Source organism: Odontesthes bonariensis, chromosome 10 (genome assembly GCF_027942865.1).
Source record: "Odontesthes bonariensis isolate fOdoBon6 chromosome 10, fOdoBon6.hap1, whole genome shotgun sequence".
In the NCBI taxonomy this organism is placed as follows: Eukaryota; Metazoa; Chordata; class Actinopteri; order Atheriniformes; family Atherinopsidae; genus Odontesthes; species Odontesthes bonariensis.
In genome coordinates this window covers 21,102,983-21,119,660 of record NC_134515.1, presented here as the reverse complement: position 1 = coordinate 21,119,660, position 16,678 = coordinate 21,102,983, and the positions used below count along the sequence as shown (strand labels likewise).

General features: G+C 41.6%; 1 protein-coding gene and 1 long non-coding RNA gene across 2 annotated transcripts; both read right to left on the bottom strand.

Moving 5' to 3' along the window:
• Positions 1–3,278: 3,278 nt before the first annotated feature.
• Positions 3,279–15,094, bottom strand: LOC142390132 (extracellular matrix protein 2). Its single transcript, XM_075475502.1, has 8 exons — positions 15,065–15,094; positions 14,744–14,981; positions 14,329–14,444; positions 12,918–13,050; positions 12,674–12,831; positions 12,310–12,449; positions 3,906–4,232; positions 3,279–3,663 (listed from the first exon to the last, which is right to left on the bottom strand). The coding sequence occupies exons 1-8, from the start codon at positions 15,092–15,094 to the stop codon at positions 3,507–3,509; spliced, it is 1,299 nt and encodes a 432-aa protein (XP_075331617.1). The 3' UTR covers positions 3,279–3,506.
• Positions 15,095–15,182: 88 nt separating this feature from the next.
• Positions 15,183–16,233, bottom strand: LOC142390298 (uncharacterized). Its single transcript, XR_012770448.1, has 3 exons — positions 15,748–16,233; positions 15,428–15,582; positions 15,183–15,299 (listed from the first exon to the last, which is right to left on the bottom strand). It is a non-coding gene; the product is annotated as an uncharacterized LOC142390298 (long non-coding RNA).
• Positions 16,234–16,678: the final 445 nt, after the last annotated feature.

The window sequence follows — 16,678 nt, the reverse complement described above, 5'->3', positions numbered from 1 at the left end:
TTTTTTTTTAGATGATCATAAAATGTATGATTCTGCGTCTTTTCACAGTTTTCTATTAAATCCTTCTATTGGCAGGATGAAGTGTTCTTTTTCAGTGACTCTCTGATTTCCTCTCTGAATTGCCAGCACCCCAGAGCGAGGCAGCAAGTTTGGCAAGACTGTTTGGGAACTTCTACGAATTTGCAGAAACACCGTCACAGGCACATCTGCAAATATCTACACACTATCCATGAGCTCTGCGGTCATCCGGGACTATGAGAATGAAATCATTAGCGTTTTAATCGCCATCAAAATAAATACGAGCAGACACTGACACCCCAGCCAGTATTTCTGTTTAGTTTTTGCTCCTGTTTCTTTTTTGAAGCGCAGTCACGACAAGAGAGCAGGAGGCATGCAGGCAGGATCAATGCCCTGCAGGGGCTGTTGGCAAAGAACAGCGTTTTGATAAAGGCTTTTGCAGAGAGCATTCCATTTTTCTTTGCATCCTCTCTTTCTGTCGATTTGTAGATTCAGTCTTTCTCTGTGCGCCTGTTTCCCTGCTGCTGTGGTTCACTTGATTATGGTGTTGGTCGGTAGCTAGAGGGCTTGGCATCCAAATTAAACTCTTTTGCCCTGTACAACTAACGTGTCTCCAGAGATTAGCACACCCACTGGCTTTCTCTTGCGTAGGTGCTGCCATGCTGTGAGCATTTTTGTCTTTTGTATGAGGCAGAAAGACGACAGCAATATAGAGTAGCATGTTATTTTTGTGATTCATATATTTACGCAGTTCTATCAAAGCCTGATGGTGCTAACTTTCGAGGAAAAGAACATTGGGCTGAATGGCTACGTTGCTGCTTCTTCCACAGCCTGCAGCATGCACATTCTTGTTGACCTCAAATAGATGACCTTTAACATTGGAACTCAGTCTCGTGTATTCCGTCAAAGGAACTGTCCCTATCCTACACCCTTTAGCCATCTTCTCCTCACTTCTTTTTCTTTCTGATGACCACCTGAGTCAGGAGGAGAATTCTTCCGCTGCTTTACTCTGTGTGTACTGGGCCTTTTTATTTTATCAGCCAGCACCCCCTTCTTGTCCAATAACAAACACAGGAAACTGCTCTCCGGGTGGAACAGACAGCACATGGGAAGAAGAAAAGTTTGACACCATTCTACGGTCAACCGCTTACAAACGGGATCTGGCTTGAGGTCGACGAGATGAAAAACATCTGTTGCATATTATGCGATGTCAGTTGAACAATTTAACCATGACGCACACATTCATGATGGATTGCATTGAAGTGGCAACCCTGTCAGATTTCAAAATACCCTTTCTGACAAGCTGTGTGGGGGGGTTTAAACAGAAAAGCCAAAACATCCATCTGTACAGAAACTGCTTTGGAGAGATCCACAGAAGTGATCCAGTCTTATTGTTTTAGTGCAAAGCTTCAGATGAACCTGCAATGTGAAGGAACTGCAATATAAATGTGAGTGTGTAGTTTCTTAGACAGTAATGTGCTATTTACAAAATGACTGTACAATTATGGAGACTGCACCACATGCACAGAAAAGAGCAGAAAGCTAACATGTGATTACATGCCTAAGCACAGAGAGTGAGAAGTGTCTTTTCGTACGGTGTAATACAGCATATTCCAATCATATATGCACCGTGCGCTTGTATTATTGTTCACTTGTCATCTGCCTCCCCCAATAACCCAGTTTCATTTTCTTATTTTTTGCCTCGCTCAGTCTCTCATCCTGAGTTTGTCAGATGTCCACAGGAGACCTTCTGTTCTTCATTTTAGAGCTGCAGAAACACAGCTCTGTTGAAATCTCATACCTTGAGCCAACTAGTTTACACAGCAAGTACACCGTCTGTAAATTACTTTACACACTAAACATGGTTCCACTTTTTACCACGAAATAATATTCTTTACGCCAAGTGATATTCTGTGAAATGTGTTGTCTTGGTACAAGTAGATTCACAAATGAAAAAGACTTTCCAGCACTTAGTTGCAGTTGCTCCAAATTGCATGAGCAAAATATTTAGTTACTTATTTTCTGAGAGAAACTGAGAAAACAGATTTCTTATTATGATACAACACCTGATGTAAAACAGTATGATGCATTCAGGATGCCCATTATGTCAACTCACATCCCTAATTGGAAATACTAATATTAATACGGGCTGTGAGGAATAGAAGTAGAAGGATTTGTTATTTTTTCCTCTGCTACTTTATATTCACATCATGGCCACTTTTGCCCATAACGCAGCATTGTTGTAGGAAGTACTCCCACTCATGTCACACTCGTGTGAAACTAGAAGCATCTTTGAATCAGCTGAGGTCATTGCTATCATTAGACTTAAGAGTGGAGCATCGTAAGAGGTGGGGATCGATACATACACAGAGAGAAAGAGACAGAGAAGACATTTAGATCCAGGCAGTCGCAAAGTCAATATTGTTAGCATGGCACAAGAGTGGCTTACATTTCCAAATGGGAAAAGAGCTCTGAATTAGATCTGGCTCCCTGTCCAACCCCCCTCATCTTCCTTCTGTTTTAAATCTCCTTCATTCTTTCCCTCCTCGCCACATTTCATTGGACTTAACAAGAAATGAACTGCTTCTCTTCTCATTTTTCACTGATCAGCTTTGAAACTTTCTAAGAACAATGGCTCAGTTCTGTACAAAAAGCCAGCTTGTTGGTTGTCTCAGTTTATCTTAACCCCGACATGTACCTCGCATTTTTCTCATTTCCCCCGCTGCTTGGCCACAAAATGAAATTGGCTGCCCTGCTTCTCAAATACATACATACTTGCAACCTAATTACTCTACACAATCCTGCCATGACTGGCGTCATCTTTTCATGTTAAGAGGCCCTGACGGAGGCCCCCTTCACAATCCAAGGAACCCTATGCATGCTTACTAAGTGGCTGGTTGTGGATGTTGGAGCTAATTTGGTGATAGGGTACCAGCGCAATGTTTACATTTCTGTTCTAATGGTCCCTTTAGGTTCACACCAGACATTTTGTCTGTCTTTAAGGACAGGTTGGACTGCTTCATGACTCATCTGAATCCATGTCATACCCCTACTTTATTGCCATCTGATTAAAGGCTCTTACTGCAAGCCCTAGCAGCTCTGAACAGCAGCTTTGAACTGAAGACACATGGTCATCTTTTTCAGATGTAAAATTCCCAAAGTATCACAAATTTCAATGAAAGATATTTTAGACAAAAAACACAAGTATTTTACATAATGATAACTTCGGTTACGATATAAATGACGTGTGCTTTATTGCATACAAAAGTGTTACAGCTATTTTGTTATTAAAAGATGGCTCTGAGAAAAAAAGATCAGCTTGTGAAGAATCATGATACAGATTTTCTTTTCTTGAAAGCTCTCTGATTCCACATGCACTAAAGATGGACAAATCAGAAAAAAAAAAAAAAAGAAATACTGTGTGGTAGTATGTCATGTCAAGCACCCATGTGCAGTGTGTGGGTGGCAGTTCGTGTATGTTTGTATTATTAGCCAAGCTGTGGATAAAGGACCAGTCCCTGGGCATCAGTGACACAGGAAAAGGCATTTGGGGGGATCTTCTCCACTTCCAGGAGATTATTTTCCAGGTGGACTGAAGCCAAAGTGGAGTTACGTGGGTGACACACTGCCCACTTCCTCACCAGCCTGAAACCACAGTATGCAAACATTTAGGTTCAGACGGGGAGTCTTCATTCTCAAAAAACACAGATCATTATTCTAAAAAGTCTTAACAAAATACGAGTTGTGTAACAATGCAAAAGAAGTTTTCATTAGCATCAGACATGAAATGTCCTTTATCTCTGTCCCAGCTCCAGGGGAAATCACACCAGCAGGATTGGATTACAAGAAGGCATTCAAGTTAAACTGAGTTCTAAATGCAGCCTTACCTGATCTGATTGTTGTCCAGTCTCAGCACCTGCAGGTTCTTAAATTGCCTGATGCATCGAGGGACCTCTCCCAGGAGATTGTTGTCCAGCAGGAGCTCACTCAGTGACCGATAACATCCGACAAAAGCAAATTGCACCACGCCCTCATTGCTCAATGCATTATGGGATAGATGGAGAGACTGTAGGCCAGGCCGCAGGTGACGGAATGTGAAGGCAGGAATGTGACTGATGTTGTTGTGTTGGAGGGTGAGTTTACGGAGAGGACGCGGCAAATACATTGGGACTGAGGTGAAATGGTTGTGGGACAGTTCCAAAGCTTCCAGGGATCTGAGAGAAAAAAAAAACAGACAGAAAAATCATGATTTAACCTAAATACTTGAAGACTGTATTCGTCATGCAGCTATAGAATGCTTTGTTGGCCAATCGGTCAGTCAGCCACTCCGGTCCAGACTGACATGCCATAACACCTTACGAAGAAAGATTTTCATTATCCTCAAAAATGTGGAATTTAATTAAAGGCTAAGTGAAATGTTTACTTTTACAGTTGACTTTTAGGAACAAAATGAATGCCTAAATATTGAGGAGTCAGAATAGTGATGTCAGCATGTAATCTTTTACAGGTCTCTAGGAGGATGTTTAATAGTTACTGGACTCCTGGATAGCGCTGCTGGGCAGGCAAAGCTGTGGAGGAATAAAAAGGAACACCCAGAGAGAAAATAATGGACCCCGGGAGGTGCGATGTAAGAGAGCATGGCAATTTAAGAGGCGATTTGTGGCAGAGTTGCAGATAACGAGAATGAAAGTATTTGGTTTGGTTTGCAGGAAACAGAATGAATGACAGGAGCAGATGTGTGGGGCCTGAGGCGAAGATGCAGCACAGGGGTTCAGTATATTTGCTAAAAGATCCCACACAGATGTTGTGAGTTTACAGCACAGTTGACAGCAAGGAAACTCATTTTATGCTCTTCACTGACCCCACTAAACAAGCAAAAGTCTAAAACGCACTCCGGTGGCTAACAAATGACTACACAGACAAATGAAAGGGGTGTCAACAGGTAGGACGAGACTGAGAGGTGATGAATGCTGAGGACAGTTGAAATGGGGTGTTTCTGCAGTTCAATCAGCTAGATGACAGGTGACAATAAAAATCCATAAAAGGCATTTGGGGGGATCTGACCATTTCTGATCATTTGGGGGTAAAACATTACAACTCAGCATAAGCAGGGAGTTCTCCTCCTTCAATGTGGTCACACAAAGTCCAGATGTGACTTTGGGGAACTTTAGGATTCCTTTCTGCTTAAAAAGCGGCAATAAAACATCAGCTAAGGATAATCATAAATAAGTTACTGAATCCAAACTTAAGACTCAGAGGAGAAAGAGCACGAAAACAGATTTAACTCGAAACAAGCAACCACAAAAGGCACCTCTTGCACTCTTTAAGCTGCATATGCATTGCAGAAATATGACTTTTGAAAAAAATAGTTTCCTCTTGAAAATCAAACCTCAAATATATCATCCCCCTTGTGTCTCTGTACCAGTTCAGACCAGTTTTCTGTTGTTGATTTGTATTCTAAAAATTTGCCAGGAAGCTCAGCAGCAGTCCGCCACTGCTTGGAGCTCCACATGGTATTAATGAGCAAAAGGACACACAGTCCTCTCTTCCTCCACCCTCTTCACTCCCACCCACTGGCACCTACACACAAACACACCCATGTACACTAGTGTGCATGCAAGATGACTTGCAGCAGAAATTCTGTTGTACACAGACAAGTAAACACCCTCACAGACAGATTCAGAAAGACATGTCTGAAGGTGTAAAAATTCATTTTAAAAATCCTAATTTTGTAACACGTCTTGTATGTTCAAACAGAAAGTCAATCTGCAAGATTATTACTCAGTATTACTTCATTTCCAGAATGTTCAAGAAGAGGCAAACCACATGTTTCTGTGTACACAAATAAGGATGTCCATGGTTTTGTGCAAATAGGTGTGATCAAGCTTAAATTCTGCTTGCCTTAAGAAGAAAAAGTACAATTACAATATACAAGATATACACATTTCCATCTGTGGGCTTGGCACAGCGCTATGCATGCTGGTTGAGGAACTTTGGCAACCACGCCAGGAAAGGTACGCCAGAGAGAGCGGCTGTGCCAAGTAAGCAAAAAAAAGACTTAGCCTGGACTTAAAAGTGCAGTGATGGATCCATGATGGCAGGACATGACTTCAGATTTATTAAAGCAGCATGTGTGCTCCTATGTGTGCTGAATTTATTGAAACTGAATAATATCTGGAAGCATTTAACACCATTTGTCAAATGGATTGCAAACAGACTGAAGCATATTTGAATTATTTAAAGCTAAGGCTTTAACAATTTACTGCACCCATACTTTGTGTCCTCACTGTGAGTATTTGGATTCATGCTACGATTGCAAATAAGATGTGTTTGTAACCCTTGAGGAAATCTTTGGATGCGAACCAGAGATCGCTTAAATCCAGTGGCTTCATTTTGGCTTCATTTTGTGGCTTTATTTTGACATCTGTGTGATATTTTAGCAACGCTGGCGTGATAATCAATGGCGATTTTAGGTAGTGGCCAAGGGTGGCCAGGGCCACCACTGAAATGTCATTGGTCACCCCGATGGCCACCCTAGATCTGATAGGTAATTGATCAAGTTCGTCCACACAACAAACAAGAGAAACGCTGTCAGTCAATGGTGATGGCTGGCTGACGGATCAGTTTTACATTTTGAACTAACACAATAATGGTCGGACTGATGCTGCAGACAGCTGATTTCTGATCAGTTTTTCGAGTGACCATGCAGGTCTGGGCGGCTATGGCTTATTTTATCGTTCAACATCTGGCAACCCTGCTCAGTAGTCAACGCGAGATGAACACTGCCTGTCACCTGCAGCTCCCGCGAAACAGGATCAGAGAGCCTGCATCCATTAACTGGATTTATCGGATTCATACAATAAGGTATGGTAATATAATGATTTATGTCGTAATTTGCTCTGAGTGTGCAGGGGAACTTTATTCAGCAAACTTTATGTAAGAGGAACAGCTAAAAGACGAGAGGAGGGCACACGTTTTAGCTAAAACCGCAGCCTGCAAACCAGTTAGTCAGTTTCTTTTTTGTTGTTGCTAACAGGATAAATTGAATATGAAACCGTTCAGGACAGGAGCAGCATACGTTTCTCGAAAGTTGGGTACTTTCATGAGTAGGATACAGACAGCAGTAGGCTAGCAGCTAATTTATCCTGCTGTATGTCAAAACCTAGCACATGAAGTGAACGTTTGAAGCCGGACTCTGAAGTTGTGGTGACTTTGACAGTGAGGAGCCTCTTGTCCGTGTCTTCAACCCATTTGAAGAAGTAACAACTATAGTTTAAGTAAAGTTGGAGTGATTCATTGAAGTGAAGTCCAGATCACGGTCACCAGCCCCCTGTAACCCACAGCGCAGGTCTACTTCAGAGTGTGACTTCACCCACCCATAAAAATGCGGTACATATTTGACCACAAATGTATATCGTAATCCTGTTGTTCAAACGCAGCGAAAATAAATTGTCATTCACACAAAATCATGATACATTCATCAAAGTGTAATATGGTTTCGAAACGTTTATAATTCCTCATAGATAGAAGGCGCTGTACAAAATAAAAGTATTGTAACGACCCAGAATTAAGGTAAAAGCACACGGACTGGCTTGTTTCCTCCTCTCCCTGTCAATCACTGGACCGCAGGTCATGTCACTCAGGTGTGGGCTGGTGATTAGGGAGAGGAGTGGGCGTGGGCCAGTCAGTGTGCAGGTCTGGTGCTCTCCTGGGGTTGGTTGCGGAGCAGGACAGAGTCACCCGTGTTCTGTGATTGTACTGCTAGTGTAAAACTTAATAAAGAGCAGTTCGGCAACCGCCTGTCTCAGAGCCTCCGTGAAGTCACTACAGTAGTATTATTATTTTCAAGCCAGTTCGGGTCTCATTCATGAAACGGATTTGCACAAGAAAATCTCCAGATAACCACTAGCTACGTTTTACCTCATGTCACGGTTAGCCACAAGATAGCTTTTCAAGCCAGTTCGGTAACTATAGCTGGCGCTACCTAACTGAATAACGTTGATAACTAGCTAGCTACTGGCTAGCCTTTGACATATTGAGCTGAAACCAATTGAAGTTGTGGCATTTCATATCATTTTTGTTCTATGAACCGTTCTTAAAAAGTCTGCTAGTTGGCGTTGGCTAATATGCTAGTGGTGGCTAAGGCTAGCAGAATTTCCGTGTTTTTTGGAACCATACAGGAGTTTTTCAGCTCTTAAACTCATCAAAAATCAACTGCGTTCAACTACGTCAGAGAACAGACTCAGGTTTAGCAATTCTCAGTTTGAGATTGAGTCTAAACGTGCAAAAAAATTAGATTTGGATGAGTTTGTTAAGAGATTTGCTGCACAGCACAGCAATCGTCACATACAGCTTCTGTAAATTTGATACTGAATAGCAATCAGTTGATATACATATTTTGTTATTGTTAATGGGGGGAAAACATTTCTGCTGCTACAATAATCCCAAGGGAAACACTGTTTTAATATACTAAAAAGTGGAATGCTCATGTATGTAGATCAAATATTGAATTTATCACACTTGGGTGTTGAAAAAAACTGTTGTATATGGGCTCATATAAAGTACAAAGTACGATGGGCTTCCTAAAAAAAAATTGCCACCCCACAATATATGCCTGCCACCCCTCTACCACCCCATGTATAAATCTCTAGAATCGCCACTGGTGATAATGTGTAACGGCATGTGCTCTACTCCTTGTTTTCTTATTTATGTAAGCTTGTTACAAAACCTGGTCCTGGGCCAAATACAACAAGAACTTCCAGTACAAGTCCTATCAGGCGGAGACACATCGCAGCACAGAACTACACCCACAACTTTGGTGCGATGATCACCGAACTTGCACTTCCATGCAGTCAGTCTGAGCCTGCAGTGCTGAAAAATCTGCATAAATCTCCCACAACATCCTGTCTGCCAGACTTAAACATACGCAATGTGATGACCCATTTAAGGCTGTTATATTAAGCTGCAGAACCAACACACACACACACACACAAATCAGATTACAATTATTTTCCCAATAAAAATGTTTGATGGCATATATAAAAATCAACAACTGAAAACACATCATCCATAAAATTTTGTCATTTCAGACATGGGTGTTTATGTAGCTTTAATGAGTATAAATAATTCATAACACACTCTGGTTTTTATTGTGGACTGTTGTGTCAGGTTTCTTGGCTGGCAGCAGGGTTTGACTGACTCGGGATGGAGCAGATATGAAGGCATTTAAAGCATTAATTTGAGCCGACAAGTTTATAACAAAGCAGGAGGAGATGAACGGGCAGGTGTGCGCTTAGAAGTATGCAGCTGTGTGTTTAAAGGCTGCTGTTTTGCCCCTGAGGAAAGTCAGAGATGGCTGATTGTATTTGTATGCTACTGCACGACCAGCTTGCATAACGCTAGTATCTGGTTAGACGCAGACACACACAAAAAGTGGGGCTCAAATGTCGACATAGGTGGAAAAGGAATTTGGATAGGTAACATAAATAAATGTAAACATACCAAAGTAGAAAACACTGCATCACAAATAAAATTCCTGCATTTGAAATGTCATCTAAAGTAAGATATGTAATTAAAAAATACACAGTTATTTTGGCATATAGAGGGATACTGCATAGAACAAGAATTGTGCACTTACTTAAGCGTACTTACGTACAGTTTTGAGGACATATGCATAACTTGTTCATATGCATATATGACGTATGAACTGTGACAGCAAATGTGAAGACACCTACAGAACAACCCAACAACAACACGAGACTGATCTAAGAAACCTGGAATCTGGATGACAATACAACTATGACACGTGCACTAAACAATGTCCACGTACAGTGGCAAACAACTGTTTTCTGATTGAATAGTCGAGTGGGTCAAAGAATCTCCAAAAAAGTATAAATAAAAGTAATTATTGTATTATTGTTGTTTTGTAAAATTGTTCCATGCAAAAGTGTGGCTCCTCCTAGAGATCTCAGCTCCCAGACGAAGGTCTCAGACTTTGATTAGCTTGTTAGAGCTGTACTTTGTATACATTCATTACTTTAAAAAAAAAAAAAGGCAAAGTGATGCAAATTTCAAAGGTTTATACAAACTCTGCCCGCTCAGATTTTGTCCCACCAAAAAATAGTCACAAGCTCCTTTAAGCAGCTGACTAGCACTGTGAAAATGAATGAATTGATCGACATGTTGATAGACTCCAGAGTCTGCACCATTCGACTCTGCAGCAGTCCCTGCAAAAATATGACCTACCTTATTAGAGGAATCATTGGTAACCTTCTTTGAGTTTCACCACCAAACCATGATATATTCTGGAAATAAGTCTTGAGTTTCATAAAATAGAAACCTCTCTGTCTGTTAAGCTTAGGGGTGGATCTATCACGCTTAGGGCTTGGCAGCGTTGGGAATGTTTCCCTCGTATGATTGCAGAATGGATTCAGCCGAACAGAAGCAGATTGTGGTGGCAGACATCACACCGTCTCTAAAATGGCTCAAGATGTCAAATGTCTTCTATAAGAGGGGAAACCCACCCTGAAGGTGTTATGTCCTATCTTAGAGGTGCAAGTTGAAGGTTTTCTTGTGACTTTTATTGTCTCCTGACCTTAAACATTGTAGAGAATAGGGAAAGACCTCGAAAAAACACAAGTCTCACAAGACAACTCAAGGATCTCACAGAACTGGGAGACTTTTACGAAATCTACAAAACGAGAACAATCGCTGGCTCCAAAAAACATTTACAAGATTTGCCTTCAGGGTTGTTTTCTAAATACTGACCATGCATGGTGCCCACATTTCACTCCAGATTCTTTTCCTTTTTTTTATTTTTAACTCTGAATGACAAAATTCAAATGTAACTTTATATCTTTTGGAAATTAAATCACATTTTATTTGCATATGTCTAATAAATATTTTTGCCTGCCACAGTAAACACTATTTATGAGAACATATGATGAAGTTTGATTCTAGCAGATCACCTAATCTGCCTGAAACATTTCCCAGGTCCAGTTTCCCCAGTTGTAAAACTCCAGTATCTGCCAGCTGCAGCAACTGCAGGGGAGAACAAAAACACTGACTCCGTCACAGGGAACAGAGGCACCCACTAACTAGAAACAGCACACAGCATTAAGCAATATATTTTTCATTTTGTTTGTCCCTACTTTCCTGCCTTGCCCCATTTCGTCACATGCCTCAGAGGAATTGTCTCATGAAAACACCTCTGCAGTGATGGTTCTACATACTTTTTGCTATTATAAGTCTGCAGAATAGCAGACAATTCTAACAAATGTAGAATTCTTCCTTTGCATCATTCTTATTAGTGACCCTATTCTGTGGAGTAGAGTTCAGGGCGGCCTGCATTGGTTTGTAATTTGGTGTCTATGCAGAGCTGAGGGAAGCTCGTAAAACGGAGGATCAGCTAATAAGTCTGGAGTATCAGTGGGAATGTTGCTGCTTTTACAACTAACTAGGTCAAGTGTCAGGAATCGAATATTACTGGAGTCAGAATTCAAATTAAATCTCTGGAAAGCCTGTTTAAATGGTTTTCAGTGAACCGTGATCTCTTAAAGTTTTTTTTTTTCGTTTTTTTTCTACAGCTTTCCATCCACGATTACAAGATCCAAACATTTCTTCAGTTAAATTTCTCCTGATTATACCCTCTCAACTTTATAACTTTGTACTCCATGCAGCTCATACAAAGTCTCCACAATTGCCTCTCTTGCACTCCCTCGTCCACATTCCCTCTTCCCAAGTTTTCCCTGAAGCTCCCACTGTGGTTCGCAAGGATCCCAGGGAGCAAAGTAAAACCCACCGGAATTCACTATATTTAAACACACAAACACACATACAGGCACACAAGTTGCCCTAAAGCTCTCAACCACACGCCTGCTCATCTAAGTGCACAAAGTCAGCCGTCATAATTTGTGTGATATGTGAGAATTCCTGTGTGTGTCTGTGAGTGAGAGTCTGACGAGAAGAAAGAGAGAGTAAATGTCTGTCTTTGTAGAGAAGACTTATTGATGTCAGACATAGTGCAGGAGAGGCAGTGCTGATTTCTAATGAAAAACAGTGTCAGCCTGCAATGGTTAATTATAGAAATCGTAAATTATCACCGCTCAATTTGAAAATGTTTTTTTTCTATTCATCGATGGGAATGTGTTACTTAATTAAAAAGCCCCAGGCACAATATTATTTGGGTTCCAAAATGGGAGTAGACTGCCGTCCTGTGGCATATTAAGGAACTGCAAAACATCAAACTGGATGGTTGGATGGATGGATGGATGGATGGATGGATGTACGTACTTCAGACGGGTCCAGGCATGTGTGGCGATGCTTTGTTCGTGTATGTAGTTGTGACTCAGGTCCAAGACTCTCAAATGCATGCAGTCCCTCAGTGCCCCCTCTGTCACTTCTTCTATCAGATTTGCATTCATTTTGAGAACCTTTAAACAAGAAAGACAGACAGGAGCAACTTATTTGGAGCATTCGCAGTGATCTGGATACAAATCTTTGTGCTAAACACTGTGCATTTTCAAGTTTTTCCTCATCTTCAGCAAGTAATGTTATATCATTTACTTGCCCAAATTTGTAATAAGTTAGATTTCCTACATTTCGATTCGTGCCACTTAACATTTTATTGATTGAACAGGAGACAAGACAAGCACACCTGAAGAGATGAAGGAAGGCCCAGCGGGAGGGAACGGAAGCGGTTGTTTTCCAGCTGCAGGTATACAAGCTTCTGCAGTGGTCTAAAAGCTAAAGGTGACACACTGCCTTCGTGAAGGATATTCTCCTCCAGCTCCAGGTTCAGTAGGTTTATCAGACCTAAAAGGGAAATGAGAAATATCACCATTTTTGTACAAGATTGTGTTTTGTAGTGTCTGCTTCATCTGCAGAGACACAAGCTGTACCTTTGAAGCAGTGAGGGGTGAGTGCGCTAAGCTTGTTCTTCTTAATCTTGAGTTCCTCCAGAGATGGTGGCAACGCTGGGATCCTGGTGATCTGGTTGTCATCTAAATTTAGTTTCTTCAGAGAACTCAAGTTCTGCATGACATACAGGGGAGAAAGAAAAAAAAAGTGCTGAGCGGGCCAAGACAATAAAAGATACAAAATGGATACTTGACTCTTGGTCCATAATTTTCATCCCAACTTGAGTTCACAGAAATTCACCAAATGAAAGCATTTCCATTCTCTGCATCTCCTCCATGTCATTTATCATGCTGTATTTTTAGTAAAGCCACTGTGGGTGGCGTTTTAGTGAGCGCTGCTGTGGTGGTTGTGTGAGTAGCAGTGGACAGAATCCCTGCACTCACCCTCTCGCCAGTCCATCACTCCTCTGTCATTATGGCAATGTGAGGAGAAAATGATGAAAAAAATATATTCCTCCAAAAATAATTTCCTTTTATTCAACGCATCATTGGCTGCAGCTGTTTTCCAACAGGCTCATCCAGCCAATGCCGTGACAGCATATCAGTGGTGGCAAGCAATAATTGGTCAGAGCGTGGTGGCTGCCTCAGTGTGGTCAGGACCTGAGTTTGGCCAGTGATCACTCAGAGGTTATACCGGAGGTTATTCTTGGAGTTGATTTGTTTAATGCCTTTTCGTCACTCTAGTTTTATTTTTATGATGATGGGTCAGGTCTGCTTTTTATTTTAATAGATTTAAAGTGACTCATAAAACTCACTCATTCACATTTAGCAGGCTGCAGATGCTCTGTAAGAGGGAGAAAAAGGCTCCTCAAAACACACAAGATTGAAGGGTGAGATAGCAGATCCATATTTTTTACATTTGTTCAATTTTTCCGACATTTTCTTGTTATGTTTGTTGATTTTAAGTCCAGCCCAGATGTGGCTGGACGAAAATCATAGAATATTGAATATTCCAATGAATATTTACCTTCAGTCCAACACATATATTTTTATATATATAATGTATTTTAGCTTTCTTGTGTGTGTGATATAATGTTTTTTTTTCTCTTTCAACAGATTTTATTACCAGCAAGTTTATAGATCAGACATTTTCACCAAAAAACAAACCCTGGTTAAAAAAAAAAAAGATTGCTCATTTGTGTCTACTCTACTTTTTTCTTAAGCTCTCTTACTTGTCTTGTGTTTAACTGGCCCCCCACCTCTTCTTCCTCCAATGTTGGAGGAGAAAAGATGATTCACAAAAAAACGGTCAAGGTTTTCTGGAGACAGGCATTAAGAAAGACAATGCAGGAAGGAAAACCTACAGTTGGAAAACTTGTCGACTGCAGGCAGAGCAGGCTGAACTGGAACTGCGGGTCGGCAGGCGCCAGTTTGAGAAAGCAGTGTTACTCACAAACAGCTGATTTTGGCTGAATGACTCATCGTCCAGTTTGTTGTGGCTCAGGTCCAGTGTGTCCAGATTGGTCAGGCCGAGGAAAGTTTGTGGAGTGATGATTCCGATGTTGTTCTCTTTAAAGAAAAAATGACATACAACAATGTGTCTTATATGTAAGCGGAGAATATGGATCGTAAAGCCCTCTGACATGAGTGTGATGAGGTATCTCACTTGAACCTGTCATGCTATGCTGACATATCTGTGGTTAAGTACAGTACCAGAGTAACTTTGACAGCCTATCAACCCTGTGAGTAAAAACCCTGTGGGGAGACTAAAAAATGAGGTCGTCCAAGTACAATTAATGCAGGTATCAGATTACACCTTCATCATTCTGAACCATTCTGTCATGCTCTGACACACATACTGTACACACCTGCCATGTCTATCTTTGTGACCTCCAGGTTCTGGAAGACAGGCAGGTGAGTCAGGCCGATGCCTCTGCAGCTGATTTCTCTGTCAGTGGTCTGACACTCTGAAATGTTGGAGTGTGTTTCTGTTTGATTGGTGGGAAGCTCAGTCGGCTCCTCCTCCTCCTCCTCTTCTTCTTCTTCTTCTTCTTCTTCCTCTTCCTCCTCCTCTTCTTCCTCCTCCTCTTCCTCCTCCTCCTCTTCCTGAAATGAAAAAAGAAATGACTCAATACCATAAATGGATGATTTTGTGAATTAAAGAAGGACTGTTTCAATTATACAAAAACTTTAAACCTCTTCTTCCTCCTCATCATCATCATCATCCTCCTCATCTTCATCCTCATCATCATCATCATCTTCGTCCTCCTCCTCCTCCTCCTCCTCCTCCTCGTGTGTCTTCCCGTTATCCAGCAGCCTTCTCTTCTCTGCGTGCAGTTCCTTCAGGGCAGCCATGAGAGCGCTGCTCTCCATCTCTCCTTTTCCACGCCGTCTCCAGCCCATCAGAGGTTGGCCCAAACCTGCCTACAATAAGCAGCAGGAAACCGGTGTTTGACCAAAGGGCTGAGTAAATACTAACAAACACAGTTTCAAACAAAATGGTAAAAGCCTCTTTATTCACACAGTAAATTCCAGTGTTTCTGCAGTCTTACTATTCTATATGCGATGGCTTCTACTGTAGGGGCATGTTTCCTCCTGCTCCGGGCGCTTCTCTTTCCTCTTCCCGCCTCCAGTTCTTTCAGATCAACTTTTCCCTGCTCCATCCTTAATTCTTTGTCTATTTGGGGCTGCTCATTCTCGCTCTCCTCTTCGGGAAGGCAAGAGCGCCAGAAAACAAAAGCAGGACAAAGATTACAGACACTGCAATAATTACCCTCTTGAATGAACAAGAACACGTCAAATGTTTTCAGCGAACAAATTATTTGCCGGCCAAGAGCGAGCGAATGCAAACAGAAAAATTGCAAAAGCTTACCGGTGACATGTGTGTCTTGCAACTTCCTTCCTGTGTTAATCGCCGATGGATGAATGGTGGCTTCTGCTTCAGGTGTCTCGGAGGGAATTTGTGATATTGCATTCACGTCATGCAAAGAGTTTTGGCTTTGCACCGATGAAATTGCGCCACTCAGGCAAATGATCACAATCCATATTTTCCGCTGCACCTGTATCCCTGAATGTTGACTCATTTCAAGCTATTTCTATCGGAGAGAAGTTCAAAAGTTTTACCTCAGACCTGTGCTGAAGAGAGGAAAAAGCAAATCCACGACATGCAGATGGCTGTGCCAAAGGGAGGAACCTTTGTGAGGAGCAGTCAAATGAAGAGTTTAGACAGTATGCAACTCCTGAAAACTCTCGGATGTGAGGTTGTGAACACTGAGAGTAAAAACTGACAGTTTCTCTGCTGTTGATATGAAGAGAAAGCGCAGCCTCCGGCTCAGAGTGAATGGTGAAATGAGAAAGTGAGAGGATGGAAGAAATATCGAGGAGGTGGAAAGGTAAAAAAAAAATAAACTTTCACAGTGTTAATACAGGCCTTCAATCATCATAGCGTGAAATACACAGACACGCCCCACTCCTCCTCGTCTCCTCTCCTTGTCATAACTGTCTGCTAACACTCAAAAAAGAAAGACCTGTATATTTTGAAGATAAAGAAACACTCGCAAAAAAGAAACAGCTTCATACACCAGTGAAAGATTCCAGTTTGATCCGAAACATTTTTAATCCACTCTCACTTTTGTATTTTGACCGGACTGCACCAGAAGTGTTTCGCTGGTGTTGGACCGTGTCCAACAAGGGGTGGGGTTGATAGACAGTTCAGGCCGGAGTTAACCATGTTTGGCCAAGCTCCACTAGCATCTACATATGAAAACTAACATGATCTCCAAGGAGCGAACAATGCCGCCATC